This window comes from Lycorma delicatula, chromosome 1, assembly GCF_047948215.1.
Source record: "Lycorma delicatula isolate Av1 chromosome 1, ASM4794821v1, whole genome shotgun sequence".
NCBI lineage: Eukaryota > Metazoa > Arthropoda > Insecta > Hemiptera > Fulgoridae > Lycorma > Lycorma delicatula.
The window spans coordinates 199,776,387-199,793,286 of NC_134455.1; the positions used below are offsets into that span (position 1 = coordinate 199,776,387).

A 16,900-nucleotide genomic window follows, 5' to 3' on the forward strand; every position below is an offset into this window, starting at 1 on the left:
CACCGAGTATTAATACGCGTTTCCTAGACTGCATGACTATGCGCTGTAGACTAAAAATTCTATCTTGGAACTGATCCAAAGCACAGTTTGGACTGATGTAAGTCCCCACCAAAATCAAATCGCATAGTTCGACGGCAACAATATCATCCTCTCTGAGATAAAGTCCGAAATCCCTGTTGTTGGCTACTCGTCTGATGGCTACCACGACATTTCTGTCCTGAACCCACTGCGACCTGGCCGCCGAACCTGTATTGGGCTCCGTGGCTACAATAAAGTCATATTCACCTCTCGTGGCAATTTCCTCTGCAAGGTCACCGAAAGTAAACTCCTGTTGTTATTCAGTAAAAGCACTTTAATCATGCGGCTTTCTACATCCTGTGCTTCCAGTCCTATGTGACCGGCTATCGCAGTCTAGACATTTGGTGGCCTCACGGCAGTCCCTGATCGAGTGACCCTGACCCCCGCAGTTAAAACACAAATGGGACCTGTCAGGGCCACTGCAGTCCCTTCTGCCATGCCCGGTTGCCCAGCACCTATAGCACCTCTCGTTCTCAGTTTCTTCTACTGTATTTAAATTTAATTTTCGAAGGCATGTCTTCGACATATACTCTATGACCAGAGAGGATTTGTTTTATTTCTAGTTTTGTACGGAACGGGACCGTTTATATACCATTCGGTTGTGTGAGCTTTTATCAGGACTAAATGATTTTATATGTGTATAATTTTTTTTTTACTTTATACCTTTAATTATGTTATCGTTTATTCGTACTCTTTGTTTTGGGAATTGACAAGGGCAATGATCTTGGTAATATATGCCCAATGACTATTAAAAAAAAAAACAATAATAATAATAATAATACCCTGAGGGAGATAATCCCCAGGTCCGGAACACAACACCTACGTTCCACGTCCAGGGCGACAACAGCTGTACTTACGTACAATACATGCAAATGGCTAACGGGGCTCTGAATGTTCTTGGAGATGCAAGTTTTCGGCCGAATTACATCTATAAGCCGTATTTAAGGACAGGATTTTGCGGCCACCTGCACATACGAAAATTTTAACGATTAAGGAAACGGATTGATACCTCCTTTAGAACTGGCGCCACGGTTGAAGTGACGGCCAAAAAGCCGATGGGCTTTTTGTCCGTCCTGAACAGGTGGTCAGATTGCTCTTATGACGCTGGTAGGACCCCGATGGGTTACGTCCTACGGGACTGTTTATAAGGGAAGTCAACTGCCACGGCATCCTAGGGCGACTGATATGCTGCTTAACGCCGGTTCTGGTTGCCCCGAGTGTGCTTAAATAAATAACTGAGACAGGTAGAGGGAGATAATGGCATTGTAAAGACTAATATTTTCCATTTACGTACTTTATGCTATTTTTTCAAATTTTAAGATCAGGGCCCTTTACACCCCATAAGTGTTGTTTATTGTTGTGGATTAATGTTTTGTGTATTTTGTTTTTTCAAATAAAATATAAGGGCCCTTTACACCCTTACATATGACGACCCTGATGGTGATACTAACCTTTTTCTTTTTTTTTAAAATGTGACAAGAGCTAATTGCCTTAGCAGTCGATGCCCGTAAAAAAAAAAAACTGTAATCATAAGACGCAATTTTAAATTGCATGACTTTACTCCTTCATTTATAATAATCCACTTTGTATGAATCAACCATTAAAATGCTGACATGATCACTTAAGATCTGTGGAATAATCGGGAAGTGTTCCAATTTATCAGATAAGCAGTGAAAGTTCCTGTCTTCTAAGGATTTAAAGAATTCATCATACCATTTTCTGAGGACATGATTCACAAAAATTAATTGTCTGTATGTTAATTAACAGTAGGTTTGCTGCACAAAAATCATTCCAATCTTTTAAAATGTTAATACAATTAAAGTAGTTCAAGAATGTAAAACAAACATAAGAAATTGCTAAATTTGTGAATAAAAGAAGGTAACATTTTTCTTAAATCTCAAAATTAAAGTGACAAAAACCATTTTCTTTAAAATAAAAAAAAAAAAAAATAAAAATTAGTTATACTTAAAACATTTTTGTACAAGATTACAGCAATCAGTTGAATAAATAGCATTGTTGTGGATTGTAATTCAAATGTGACTAAACCTATGCAATCAACACAGTGGATTTAAATTTAAAATATTACCAAAGAGGGTGACATGACTGATAGAGAAGGGATTAAAAGTAACACTCAAGCAATGTTAAATGACAACAAAGTAATAATAATGAAATATATTTTTCATAAAACATAAATAAATATTTTCAAATACATTTCCAATTCGCAATTAATTGCAAAATGAAATGTGAATATTCGAAACAAGATACTTCTGCATTAATAGTAAAATAGTCCGTAAATAAAAAAAAGAGAAAAAAAATGGTAACATGGATAAGTAACAATATCCTAATAGCTATTACAATAAGATACTTACTCATAAATATATAATAAACAATATACTCATACATTACAAATAATTCTCTTTTTTAATATTTATAATTATTTACTTCTTAGGGAAGTAAAAAAAAAAAAAAATACTAAGCAAAAAATTAATAATTTCTTAGAATATACATACTTGCAAACATTTTTCTAAACTACACACTTATAAAAAACAAATAATTTTTAAAAAAAATTCCAACTAAAAATATGTATACAGATAACAAATGATTAGGTCAGAAGTATGCATTAAAAACTCCAAACATTTTGTAATCTGATGTGTAACTATATCAGAATTTTATGAAGCTGCAATGAAATACCTCAATAAAATAGTATTAACTGATTAACATTAGAAAGCCACAATTACATCATTATTAATAACAAAACTTGGTTAATGTCCGATACTATTCATCATCTGATCCAACATCAGCATTACGTGTCAACATATAATTATCCATGTCAATTGAACGACAGTTATTTATAGCATATCGTAATCGCTCAGCAAGGGTATCTGGATTGCTATATGGAGGAAGCCGAAGTTGAAAAAAACAAGTCTGTGCTGTGGGAAGTCCATCAACTGCTCGATCTACTTTCATTATCTATAAAAAAATAAGAATAAATTATTAAATAAACACAAACAAATAACAGTGAATGTACCCTAATGCTAATTATAATCAGTCTTATTTAGTAAATATTATGAGGTGTGATTGGAAAGCTTAAAGACTGGTTGTAATTGCAAAATGGCAGTACTTCCAGGCTGTTGTAATGGATCTCCTTCAAAGTTATCCTCTTCTGACTGAACAGTCTCAAATAGTGTTACCACTTTTGAAAGCATTTCCTGGAAATCTTTTTTCTTAAGGCTATTAAGAACCCTCTCTGCATTTGCCTGAATGTCTTCAATTCAGTCAAATTGATTCCCTTTCAGCGAAAGATCAATTTAGGATACTGATAGAAATTGGCAGGGCTAAATCAGGAGAATAGGAGGGTTGTGAAAGCACAAGAATTTTCAGAAAAATTCTGGGATTGTGAACACACAATGAACCAGTGCTTTGTCATGGTGGAGGAATTAATTCTCGCCAGAGTGAGGCCTTTTATGCCTCATATTTTCACACAAATGCTGAAGACACTTTTATAGTATTCCTAGTTGACTATCTGTCTCGTAGGGGCAAATTCATGAAGCACAATAACCGTCAAATTGAAGATAACTACCAACATTGTCTTCACATTCGACCAACTTTGTTGCGCTTTTTTTGGTTGTGGTAAACTTAGACCCTTCCTCGGCAATAATTGTGCCTTTGTTTCTGCCATACCCACAAATTTGATATGTCACTTATAATTAACCTATGCAACAAATCAGGGTCAGTTTCGGCCTGATTAATTAGTTCTTGGAAACTATTGGTGTTGTTTCTGCTGTTCTGATAACAATCTCAGAATGAATTTCATGGACACTCGATGCATGTTCAGATCTTCAGTTAAAATTGACTGATCCATGTGAAAACTTAAATTCAGTTCATCAGCCATCTTCCTAATTTTAAGTCTATGGTCAGAGCACACTAAATCATACATGTTTTCATTGGATTTTGAAGAAAAAGGCCAGCCAGTCTGGGTCATCTTTGACTGATTAGCAGCCATCTTTGAATCTGATGAATGAGATAAAAATATTTGACCAGCTCTCACATTTATTCCCGAGAGCTGTTTTTAAGAGTTCATAAATCTCCAAACCTGATTTCCTGGTTTTCAAACAAAATTTGATACAAACTCATTTTTTCAACCACTTTGCAAAATCAATAATCCGCCGAGAACTGAAAATATGTCTTCAGTCACCAGGATACCACTCTCTACTGAACAAAGATATCGCAGTAATCTTTTCAGGCTGTTTCAAGGACAAAAGAAGCTACAGATTTTTTTATAGGGCTAAATAATTGGATGAGTAATATAACTGAAAATGCACAACCAACAAAAAAGTTATAGATGAACTAAAATGCAATACAAACTTCAAGGAAAAGACAGCAATGGGAAAAATATAATTAAAGATTTATAAAATTTGTTATGTTCTATATGCCAAAGATAAAAAAGCAGCTGTTTTGGCATTTGTCTTGACAAATCAATGGAAACCACAATTTTCACAAAATATACAATTAATTATAAAATAAAAATAGAAGCCATTAAAGTTCATATTAAATATTTAAGATATAAATAGAAGCGCGATTTTAAAAATAAATTTGTCTTTAATTTGCTGCCTATAAACTTGATGTAAATAGATAGTGCTTGCATAGCTCAGTTATGTCAACCAACAGTCACCTGTTCTGTTAGCAATAATAGCAATAGTCAGCAATAATAGTTTAGCCATTCAGTTGTTACTTGTTTATTTTCATCCTTTAATAATGAGCACTACCAATTTGTGATCCTGCTGAGTGTGAAGTACGAAGAGTAATCAATTTTTTGATTGCAAGCAGTCAACTGCAGCTGAAATTCACAGGGAAATTTGTGATGTTTGTGGGCCAAATATTATGACTAATGCTAAAGTAAGACAGTATTGCAGTATATTTTCAGAAAATCAAATAAACATATGATTGGTAAAATTTCATTTTTTTTTTCACTTTAAGCAATGGTTTTTTTGTCATCACAAATGACAACAAACTGAAAAATGGTATAACTGCATGTCATTTGGTGGTGAAATTTCTTGAAGAGAGAATGAAGGAACTAGTGAAACACTATGAAAAAACTATTGAAGTTGAAGGCAGCTACATAGAAAAGTAGTAAATAACAGTAGTTCTTATACTTAAAGAATAAAGTTTGTTTATATTTTTCACTTTTGTTTTTATTTCAAAACGGATCTTACTTTAGAAACATGTTTCATTTATGAAATAATATTAAAATAAATATGTGAAGATATTAAATATTGTTACAACATATATGCCTAATTTAATATTAGCAGACGAACACGGTATAGCAACTCAGATGTGAGCTGACACACAGTATATGGACGCGCTGATACAAGCATCACTACCACCGCGCAGTTCTTCTTCCACCATAGCAGCGCTCAGCCTCACCACTCTCAGGCTCCAATAAAAGAGTGTGCACGAGAGCGAAATTTCAATTCATCATCGACCACCACCTGGAGAAGACCAAGAAGAAGAAGAAGATGGAAGAAGACAAAAGAAGTTCCCTGGCCAGCTCAATGTGGGACCTCCTGGCAGATGCCAATATCCCCACTGGAACATCCCTTGGCCCACTACAGAAGCCGCTGGACATGGACGCTACCTTCCCGCTCCAGCTTGCCGGGCTTTAATCGCCCTGGCCAGTGGACTCAGCAGCAATAGCTGGCCCAGCATGGGATCGCTCGGGGAGAAACGCCTTGGCTGCACCCATGAAGGACAATTGAAGCCGACCCGACACTGCAGGGCTCTGGGGGCTACTACTGCCACACTGTAGTGGGGACCCAACTGCCGCTAAGGGAAAGCCCAATCTGACTTCAATGGATGAGCCACAACTCTCTGACTTTGCCGGAGACCAGCTTCCGGACCCAACAGCTCTTCTCAGAGCTAATGCAAAAAACATCCCTTTTCAGGGCCACCACAAGCTTATGAATTATGAGCCATCAAAATCATTTGACGACAACAGCCCCTCTCAGGGCTACCATAAGGTTAGCAATTACCATGAGCCGTCAAAGCCAATTGACGACAAAAATGGTCCTTTTCAGGGCTACCATAAAATTAGTAAGTGCCATGTGCCATCAAAGCCATTCAGCGACAGTATAAAAAATGATAACAAAGAAACAATTAAGAGGATGCTAATGAAAATGCAGAAAATTCATAGCTTTTATACTACATTTTCTTTACTATTATTTAAAAACTCATCAATAGAGTAAATATTAATTATGTAAAAGAAAACTTTTTAACTTCACTTCAAATAAACTGATCGGCATACCTTTAAAATGGGCCAGTACTTTATTACAAATGGCAACAGAAGGATAACAAGTTCCATCCTCTTGTACCAAAGAATTATGTTGACTTACATAAAAAAAGTTCTGTTGTTTGATTTGAAAGAGATGTATAATGTTATTTTTTTAAGAATAAATGACAATTTCTTTTTCTAAAATTGCACATTCAAGCATATAAATATACAGATAAGATAATATTTTCAATTTACTAAATTTAATAGTTGTCTTCATGATTCATATTTATAACAATCCATGATCAAACAGTTAATTTTTATCTCTGAAAATATTATATGATATATAAATAAAATATTATTATATGATATATTTCAGATGAGAATATATATGGGCACGATAAATATTTAACATTGTTGACAAGCTTAACATTTTATTAAAATGCTTCAAAGCAAAACAGCGATATGATTTTGTTGCAATTGAATTCAATGTGCAATATTCCAGAACAGTTATCACACAACTAACCATCCAGAAATTTCACACTGTGAGCAAGAGAGTGCTATTGCTATGATTAATAGAAATTTAATCCATCAATTAGCAATGTTACATCTACTGAGTGGTACAATGCAACAGTTTAACTTCTATTTAAAGTTAGGTAGTTACAATTCATCAAGTGAATAATTTATTGAACTGCTATGAAAAATTTTCTAGTTCTTTTAAGTAATCATCTTTGGGTATACAGAATGGTTCAAAATTTTGAGACAAATAAGTAATAAATAATAAGAAGAGCAAAGGAATGAGGACACTTTCCTATGGCTTTTCTTAACATGAAGATTTGCATTTTACATGTGTATTCTTATCAAAAAATGAAATTTCAATTGTCTGTTTACAGTTGGTAATGCATACTTCAAACAACTGGAAGCATACCATTATATTATATAAGAATAAATTTCTATGAATTGCACTCAAATGATGCAGTAGTGTAAAGTGTAATTATACTTTTTAAAAAAGGCGTCAATTCTTCAGTTTCAAAAGAAGGCTTGGTACTCCTTAGGTCAAATAAATAAAGTAATGAAGGCTTCAATAGCTCCATGATAGTGAATTTAGACTGTTTACATTTTCACTCAATATCAAACTTCAAAAGCAAAACTAAAATTAAGAATTAGGTAAACATGTACCTGAAATCGCTGAGAGAGGTCAGCCAAGTTAGCTGGAAGGCGAGATCGCCCAGATACAAATCTCATGAACAGCACTCTCTCAGAATCTGAGAAGCTCTCAAGTACTGACCACAACCACTGCACCAAAACATTACTTTCTTCTAAATCACGATACCTTTAAAAATAAACAAATACTGGTGTCAGTTAAAATATTATTACTTCGAATAACATCTGATTTTTCTGATGGTAGTTCATAAAACAGATGTATGACACAGAAGTGCTGAAGTCATGTAAATAATTTTATAAAATTACATTTAAATAGACACATTTCACACAATCACATCATATGAGCATCATTTAATGAAATGTAAGAACATATATCATTTACACTTTGAAGACTAGTAAAATAATTACACCACAACAAAAAATGAAATAGAAATCTTTAATCATCTGTACTTGTCTGTAAGAAAAACTGAACCATATATTTTTGCACTATTAAAATAAGAACATACAATAGTATATAAAACACAATGTTTTTAGCTGATGTTATGTGCATAATTTTAAAGAATATAATCGCTGCTACGAGAAGGAAACAAATAATTGTACCTTAATGTAGAGAAATTGAGTAATTTGATTACAACTGATTTACATAATTTATTTTATAATATTAAACTACACAAATTAATACACGTTAAAAGCTATAAATAAAAATATCTGATAAATAAAATAGAGATGAAACTGCAAAAGATAAGATTAAATTTAAAGTAGCAGAAAAATATAATGGATGAATCATCAGATAAACTTATGCTAGAAAGGAAAAAAGTATAGAACAAATGTTACACAGATCAGCTGAAAAAGACTCTGCTGAGTAATATGCAATTTAATAGTGACTTTAGACTCATCAGGCATATGCTTTTTTAAAATGTGATTTTTTTTATTATTTCTGTAGACCAATTATACAGTAGCTGTTTTGGAATGTATACTAAACTGATATCAATATAACAGAACAAAAAATAACAAGTCTGCACATGTAGCTTATACAGAGTGATTCAAAGAAAAGGGACATTTTGAAAGTTGTGTTGGTAGCCGTGGGCGATTGGTACCACTTGATAAGTGGTGCCAGCCTCTCTAACCTAACCTGCCATTTAGTTGTCATGGATCCTTGGAGTGGTGCGCAATGTGCATTTGCTATCAAAGCGTTTTACAAAAACAATGACAGTGTGGAGGGAGCGTGTAAAGAATTTCGCCATCATTTTAATCTGGGACAGCATGACCGTGTTCCATCAGCACATGCAATTAAAACATGGATATCTAATTTTGAGGAAACTGGTTCGGCAATGAAAAAGAAACCTCCAGGCCGTGAGCGAACCGTCCATACACCACAGAATGTTCAAGCTTTACAAGATGCTGTCACACGAAGTCCACATCGGTCAATCCGTCATCTCTCAGCATCGTTACAATTGCATAGTTCAAGTGTTCGAAGAATGAGTGAAGCACTTGCAATACCATCCATAAAAGTTGCAGATCGTCCAGGAACTGAAACCGAACGATGCAGTTGTGCGAGCACAATTCTGTAATGTAATGCTTCAGAAGATAAATGATAACGAAGAGTTTGTTCACAAACTGTGGATGTCAGACGAAGTGCATTTCCACCTCAGTGGATTTGTTAACAAGCAAAATTTCAGATACTGGGCACAAGAAAATCCTACGCAGCTACACCAGCGTCCATTGCACAGCCAGAAAGTGACCGTGTCGTGTGCTATGTCATCTTACAGCGTTATAGGCCCTTATTTTTTTGAGGATGACAATGGTCTTGCGATTACAGTAACGTCGCCTCGTTACGTAGCCATGCTTGAAAACTTTGTTGTGGAACAACAAAAGAGATTTCCACCAATTCTTAATACAGCCTGGTTTCAACAAGACAGAGCAACGTCACATACTGCACGAATATCGATGGCAGCTGTACGCCGATTGTTTGGACAACGTGTCATTTCACGAAATGGTGACATTAGATCGCCTGATCTCTCAGCTTGCGATTACTTTTTGTGGGGTCACCTTAAAAGCAAAGTGTTCCACAGTAGACCTGCTACAACGGAAGAACTGAAGCCAAAGATCTGAGAAGCAATTGCGGAAATTCCAGTTGAGATGTTCCATCAAACCATGAACAATTTAACGAAGAGACTTCGTGAGTGTTTACGTAGAAGAGGTCACCTAGAAGATGTCATCTTAAAAAAATAAATTATAATGTATGTATCCTAAAATGGCAACATTTGTACACTTACATGAAATAAAATTCATTTTCTAAAAAAAAAATTTTTCATTAACATTATTTAATTTTTTAAATTTCCTGTTTCTTTAAATCACCTGTATACAAATCAAGAACTTGAACTGGCCCATATCGTAAAATCACCTAATTTGTTTAAGTTTATATAAATTTAATAACTGCTGAGGTTGCATAAATATTTTAGGCAAACAAAATGTATGAAATCCTGTTTTCAATAATCATAATGTAAACTCTTTATAAATCCAAGGAATTATATTTTTGAAAAAATAAATGCAAAAAAAATTCACTTTCTAACTGAATGAAAATGTGCTGCTAGAGGATATTTTTTAGCCATTATATAAATCTCTCATCATAGCTGCTGAATGTTGATAATGTCCATATTCATGGTTAAGAAATTCCTTCACTATGGCTGAGTAATACTAAGTTATTCGCTTGTTCAAGAGTGCGGAGGTCTCAGTTTTTATGTATTATATGTAAAATCTGTATTAGTGATTTACAGCTCTGTATGTATGTTGTCCAAATTCTAAGTAATGATCTGCAAAGTTTGATTGTCATAGTTGTTAAAGCTATGCATTTAATGTGTCCGAGTTTGAATGTGTATATATCTAGTCTATATATGCTTTTGGTGAAGTCACTCTCAACCTAAGTAATAAGCTTCTGGGATGTATTTTGAACAACACATTGCAGATGTATTGTTGAACTGTTTTGTTAACGTGGCATATAATCTTGTATTTTTTATGCGGTACATAAAATAATGAATAAAAAACTACTGGATACAAGATTATAATCAAATTCTTGATTCACTAATCAAGAAAATTTCCTAATTAAAATTACAAATGAGCATACAAAAAAACCATTCTGATTAAAAAGTTGTAAAAGTTAAAAACACAAGAACTCACAAAACTGGACAACAAAAAACATAACACTAAAAATGAAATTCACTTCAACAGATGTAGCTGTTTTAATATGCGATGTTATCTAAGCTGATAATTGGACCCTTTATAGCTCCTTACTGTTTCTCACTCTTTTTAGGTAGATATCAAAAAAAGATTAGGCAGATTTTAAGAAAGCTACCTGTTGTAATGGGTACCATGATTCAACTTTCAGAAAATTTGACATATCTTCGTGTTTCACATCCCCCACACCCCAAAACCACCATCAGCTTAAAAATTTATATATGTATTTCACTTTCTTGTGGAAATTATAACTGCTGTAATTTTGTCCCAGTCACTTTCAAAATTGTTCCCTAAAAATAACTCGATCCAAAATCTCAGTCGAAAATTAAACCATGAGGGTGGAAATGGGGTGGCTTTTTTGAAAAAACAAAATATTGCTATAACTTTTTTATTAAGTAAAATATCAAATTCGTTTAAAGTTCCTACTATGCTTTGGATAAGGGACTAAAACTTATCTAAGTAAAATCTTTTGATATCACCAATCACTAGTCCAGGGGGTGGAAAAAATGGGTTTACAAAGACAAAAAAAATCCATACCTCCCTTAATAGGCACAATATTGAATTGGTTTAAAGTGGTCGTTGTCCTCTAAACATTACTTAAAACTTTTGTCTGAAACAATTTTTGATAACCAACCCTTATGACTAGAGATGACCAAAATGTTGCTGGATTTGCAAGATGGGGCTTGTCATATGCTAAACGTGTGAAACTTTTTTCACATGCAACCATTGTCGTATTGAGTAAATTTGAAGTTTTTCTTAACGTTAAGGTGGGAATTATTTTTTATCCCCTACTTAGCACCAGTGAAATTTATCTCTGCCTTCCAGCGTGCTAAAAGGTTTTTTTTTGTTTGTTTTCTCTATTTGACAACTTTCCTATCAGTTAGTCTGATTATCACATGTCATTCTGTATCATTATTCAACTGTGTGAGGGCATAATTCATTTTATTTAATAAGAAATATTTACTTTACTTGTTATAGCCAGTAATTTTAATTTAAGAAAATGAATTCCATGATTAAAATTTGAAAAATATTTTTATTTTTATATAAAAATAAAAATTTATTAATGTGTTCATAAATGTAAGAATTCTTTTTTTTAAATTGGTAATTGATTACCCAATTATTTCTGGTAACATAAAAAATTATCCAAACTTAATTGTATAAGTAATAGTTTTTTCCAGAGAATAATAATTGGAGAATTACTTGTACAACATAACCCATTAATAGAGTTGAACTCAACCCCCTTAAGCTGGAGTTTGACCAACATTGAGGGATCATTTTTCATAAGTCTGTTCATTAACAGAGTGGTCAGGAAAATCTTTTCTTCAATTCAGCTTTATTTTCTCTATGTTCTATTTACCTAGAATTTTATTTTGAAGTTTTTTTTACAAATTACATGCTTCAATAAAATTAAAATAATTTAAAAAAATTGTGGTAAAAATAACTGAAAATGTGATTCAAGCTATATAGCTGGGTATTGATAAAAAAAACTTAAGTTAAATATACATTGGAGAACCTTAATACCTCTGAGATTTTTACATTTCTAGCTTACAGAGATCTAAAAATGAAGATATTTTAAGAATTTTTTAATAAATATGTTGGTTTTGTTTCAACAAAAAACAGATTTTTAAAAGTTTTTATTTACTTTTTATTGAATAAATTTACATTAATTTTCTCAAAATAAAATTGTCGACTAGTTTTGTTAATAAATTTTCCGCATTTATTAGTCACTTAACAAAGCTATTCTACTACAAACCAAAAAAAGTTTGTTTTTTGACATCAAATTTTGTGTTTTATGTAGAACACCTTAAAAGCTACTGGAGTTACAGTTCTAGGACCTGTTTTATCCAACTTCCCAGCTCAAATTACATAAGAAACCATAAACTTTACTCCTTAAGATGGGTCCCAAAAATTACAGTAGGGCTTCTTTTTATTAGAAGAGCTGAAATCCAGGTGAAATCTTTCACTAGCCATAACAACAAAGAATTTCCTGACCTATATTTACATGAACTTTTTTCATTATTTTCACCAGTAGAACATGTCTTGAAAGTTTCTCCATTTCTTTGTGGGACATTCGGTATACACACTTGTGGAATGGTACATGGTGATACAAGGGAAAACATTCTTCAGGTGGTACAGTTTAGTCCTACAACAAGCATACCAAGCATTTCTACATGACTCAACAATCCAAAAAGTACAATATGGAGGGCATTACATGCTCACAAAATTTGTCCTTATCATGTTCAGAAAGTCACCTCCAGTTTGGTGATCATGCCAAACATCTGCAGTTTTGTTAATAATGATAATTACCACTTAATTCCGTTCATACAATTTGCAGAAGCTACTTTTACCCATAAGGGCATAATCAATAAACAGAATTCACATCGGTGGTCTAAAGAAAACCTATGTTCTGTAGTTAAATCAAATTTCCAGCAATGATTTTCAGTGAATATTTGTTATAGCATGATTGACAACTAATTAATTAACATGTCACAGGGAGAAATTATCTGGAATTTTTAAACAATGAATTTCATACAGTGTTTAAAAATTTCTCATTGGCAAAATGAACTGAAATTTACTATCAATTTGATGGAGCAGAAACACAATTCACAAATGAAGTAAGACAACTCTTAGATGAAAAATTTACTGGTAAATGGATTGGGCGTAGAGGATTGGTAAATTGGCCAAGATCACTGGACCTTACTCCTTTAGACTACTGTTTATGGAGATCGATGAAATGCGAGGTATATAAGCAAAACATAGACAAACATAATGAACTGATCGCTTGCATTCTCAATGCTGTGCTCTCATTGAGGAATGTGAAGATATCATTAGAATGATGACAGAAAATGTAAGGAAACGAGTTGAAACTCGTAGAAAACAAGCTGATGTTAATGATGTACTTTTTGAAAATTTATTGTAAATTAAATCAACATAAACTACAGTGAGTAACTTTTTTAAAAATAAACTGAAAATATTTTGATTTTTCAAATACCTAAATTTATTGTACTAAAAACAGCTGTTTTTAATTTTTACAAATTCATAACATTTTCTTGTTCTGTTTTTAATAATAAAAGTTAATTTTTAATTTTTGTTTTTCGTAGATTTTATTACATTAATTTTCATAGAATTAAATTTTCTATAACTTTTGATAGCAAATTTAAGCATTTATTAGTCATTTAACAAAGTTGTTATACTTCAAACCTAAAAAAAATGCATTTTTGGTAACAAATGTTTTTATTTAATATTTGATATCATGAAAACTATAGAATATCGTATTCTGGAACCTGTTTTAATTCATTATTCAGGTCAAGAAATATAAGAAACCATCAAATTTACCCCACATATCATACGTTAAAAATTTCAGTATGACCTAATTTCATTTGGGGAACTGAAATCTGGGTAAAAAGTTTTGCTATCCAATCTCGAAAACAAGCATTTTCGGATATTATTATATGTGAAGTTTTTTCCTTATTTCAAGCAACCAAAAAATAACAATCATAGATAAACTTGAAGACCTATTCAACAACATCGAAGAAGAATTGGCCTCAATAAAAGTCAGTAAAAAGCATTAATGGTGGAACAGCAAATGCAAATTAACATCAAGCATGGCTATTACACCAACCACAAAAATCAGAAACATCCTTCCAAAATCTAGTAAAACAAAGAAAAGAAACTACCGAACCCTAAGGAAAATAAAAAGACATCACAATAAAGACAATGAAATCAATAGAAAAATAATTCAACAAAACAAAGTCAAAGAGACTACCACAAAACCTTCAAAAAACAATTCCAAAAATATGAACCCTACTAATAAAGGATAAAAACCATCATCATCTGGCACATAACAATAAAGACAACAGGGAAATTCTAGCTAAATATTTCAACAAACTTCTAAGTAGTGAAAAACTGACAGAATTCCTAAACTTTGACAAAACCCCATAACAACACCACTGGAAAACATCAACCGTCCCACAATAAAAGAATTCTACCAAGACTGGGTGAGATGAAGATATAAAGTGGCAGAAGATCAGACCTTTGCAGAGATCTGGAAACATGCAGGAAGATCAGTGAAAATTGCTCTTCAACAGATTGTCAACATCTGGATCAAGGAAAAACTACTAGAACACTGGACAATAGCCCTCATCCACCCACTACATAAAAAAAGCAGAGGAAAACAGACCCTAATGATGTAGCGGAATCTCACTCCTAGACACAACATACAAAATTCTTTCAAGAATCATCCTCAACAGGATTGATTTACAACTTGAGAAAGAACTAGAAGAATACCAGGGAGGTTTCAGACCCTGCAGGAGCTGTCCAGACCAGATCATGAATCTCAAGCTAATAATGGATTATAGCAGAAAAAGAAGCAGAGACATGGTGTAAATGTTTCTAGATGTCAAGAAAGCACATATGATTGCATCCAATCATATAGAATTAATATATTATTATAATAATAATATATATTATTATAAATTTATAATATATTAATTATAAATAAAATGAATGAATAAATTTATTCACTGAATGAATTTATTCATTGAATAAATGAATTATATATTATTGTTGTAGAATTATATATTTTTAGTAGAATCCCTACTAAAAATTCTAAGACACCTCAGACCACAACCCAAATTAATAAATGTGATAAAACTGACCCTAACAAATACTGACCCTCAAAAATGAAATTCAGAGGTGAACTCTTGGAACTGTTTGAGAATAAAACAGGACTGCATCAAGGCGATGGACACTGTCACTGCTACTATTAAACTGCATTCTGGAAATTATAATGAGGGCACTTCAAAAATGTCCTCCAAAGATAAAAATAGGCCAAAAATTCAAAACTAACTGCCTTGGTTTTGTCAACTTAGAACTGCTAGCAAATGAACATCGACGAAGCTAAAACACAGTTATTAGAACTTCAAAATGTTAACAATAAAAATTGGCCTCCAAAATATCATTCAAAAAGATAAAACTAAGCAACAAAAACCAAAGCAATTAAAGGAAGTAAACATAAATTGCAATAATATCAAAATATTAACCAAATTTAAATAACTCTGAGAAATAATAACAAACAACCTAAACGATAAACCTCAACCTAAACAAGAACAAACAAACCAGCTAAAGCACAAAAATAACCTGGCACACTTATAGTATGTCTATTCATAAACACAAAAATAAGACACTACAACACAGTTACAAAAACTGGAAAGTCACATATCCAGCAGAAACACTCTACTACCTGAATGAACAATCAAAGACCGACAGACTCCAGAAAATTGAAAGAAGAATTGGAAGAACCTGCATCAACAAGAAGTATCAGAAAGACAGGCAGTGGTGGATCATGCCAACAAAGCTGTCTACAAAGAGTTAGAACCCATAGGGCTACTGTGAGGGTGTGGCTGTGTGCAAAAATAAAAATGCTGCCCCTACTAAAAATTTTTTTTTTACACCTGTCCAATGATAAATATAAGGATATGGATTAACAAACTAAAGAAAATGCTTACCTAATAATGTTGATGTATCTCGTACATAATATGTATGTGCATGTCATGTGTTATATAAGTATTAATAGTTTGAATAAACATTCTAAATATCTAAAAATAATTATTTTTTGAAAAAATATTAATGTTCAAAATAAAGCTTTTCTAAAAAACATTTTAAGTATATAAAGGTTTATAAGAAAAAAAAAACAAGAAAACATATAACTTAATATTAAGTACAATTCATTAAAACAACTAATTGTAAGTTTAAAGTTTAAAACACTTTCTTTCTTGTTTTAAGCAACACAAATTTCTTTATAAACAATTCTAAATTGAGTTACTCATCTGATTGTTACTCAATTGAAATCATTGCTAGTGCTGATAGTCTTTCTTGTGACATGGTTCATCATTAGTAATTTTTTATTAATTTCAATTAAATGAATTTTCACCACTAGCCACTCACAATGGCAGAGTTAAAAAAATGTGAAGTATAACCACAAGATTTGAATAAGTTAAAGACAAATTATTTTCATAAATGTATTCCAACAACTCAGTGGGAATCATTTTGGGGTAAAAATAAATCGCCATTACTCTTAATTCTTCAAAAAGCTCTTTTCCATTAATATCTGATCTTTTTTCTGTTGGATCTGTCAACTTTAACTGCAAATCTTTGCAA

At 32.5% G+C, this 16,900-nt stretch overlaps 1 protein-coding gene across 4 annotated transcripts in view; it reads right to left on the reverse strand.

The window, feature by feature from the left end:
• Positions 1-2,235: 2,235 nt before the first annotated feature.
• LOC142327390 (putative E3 ubiquitin-protein ligase HERC1) overlaps positions 2,236-16,900 on the reverse strand; it is a 314,426-nt gene continuing 299,761 nt past the window's right edge. For all 4 annotated transcript variants that reach the window (XM_075370430.1, XM_075370438.1, XM_075370422.1 and 1 more), the window contains exons 46-47: positions 7,523-7,676; positions 2,236-3,048 (exon numbers count right to left, since the gene is read on the reverse strand). In XM_075370430.1, the coding sequence (XP_075226545.1) occupies positions 2,854-3,048; positions 7,523-7,676 (349 nt within the window). In that variant the 3' untranslated portion in view covers positions 2,236-2,853. The remainder of the gene's footprint in view (positions 3,049-7,522; positions 7,677-16,900) is intronic.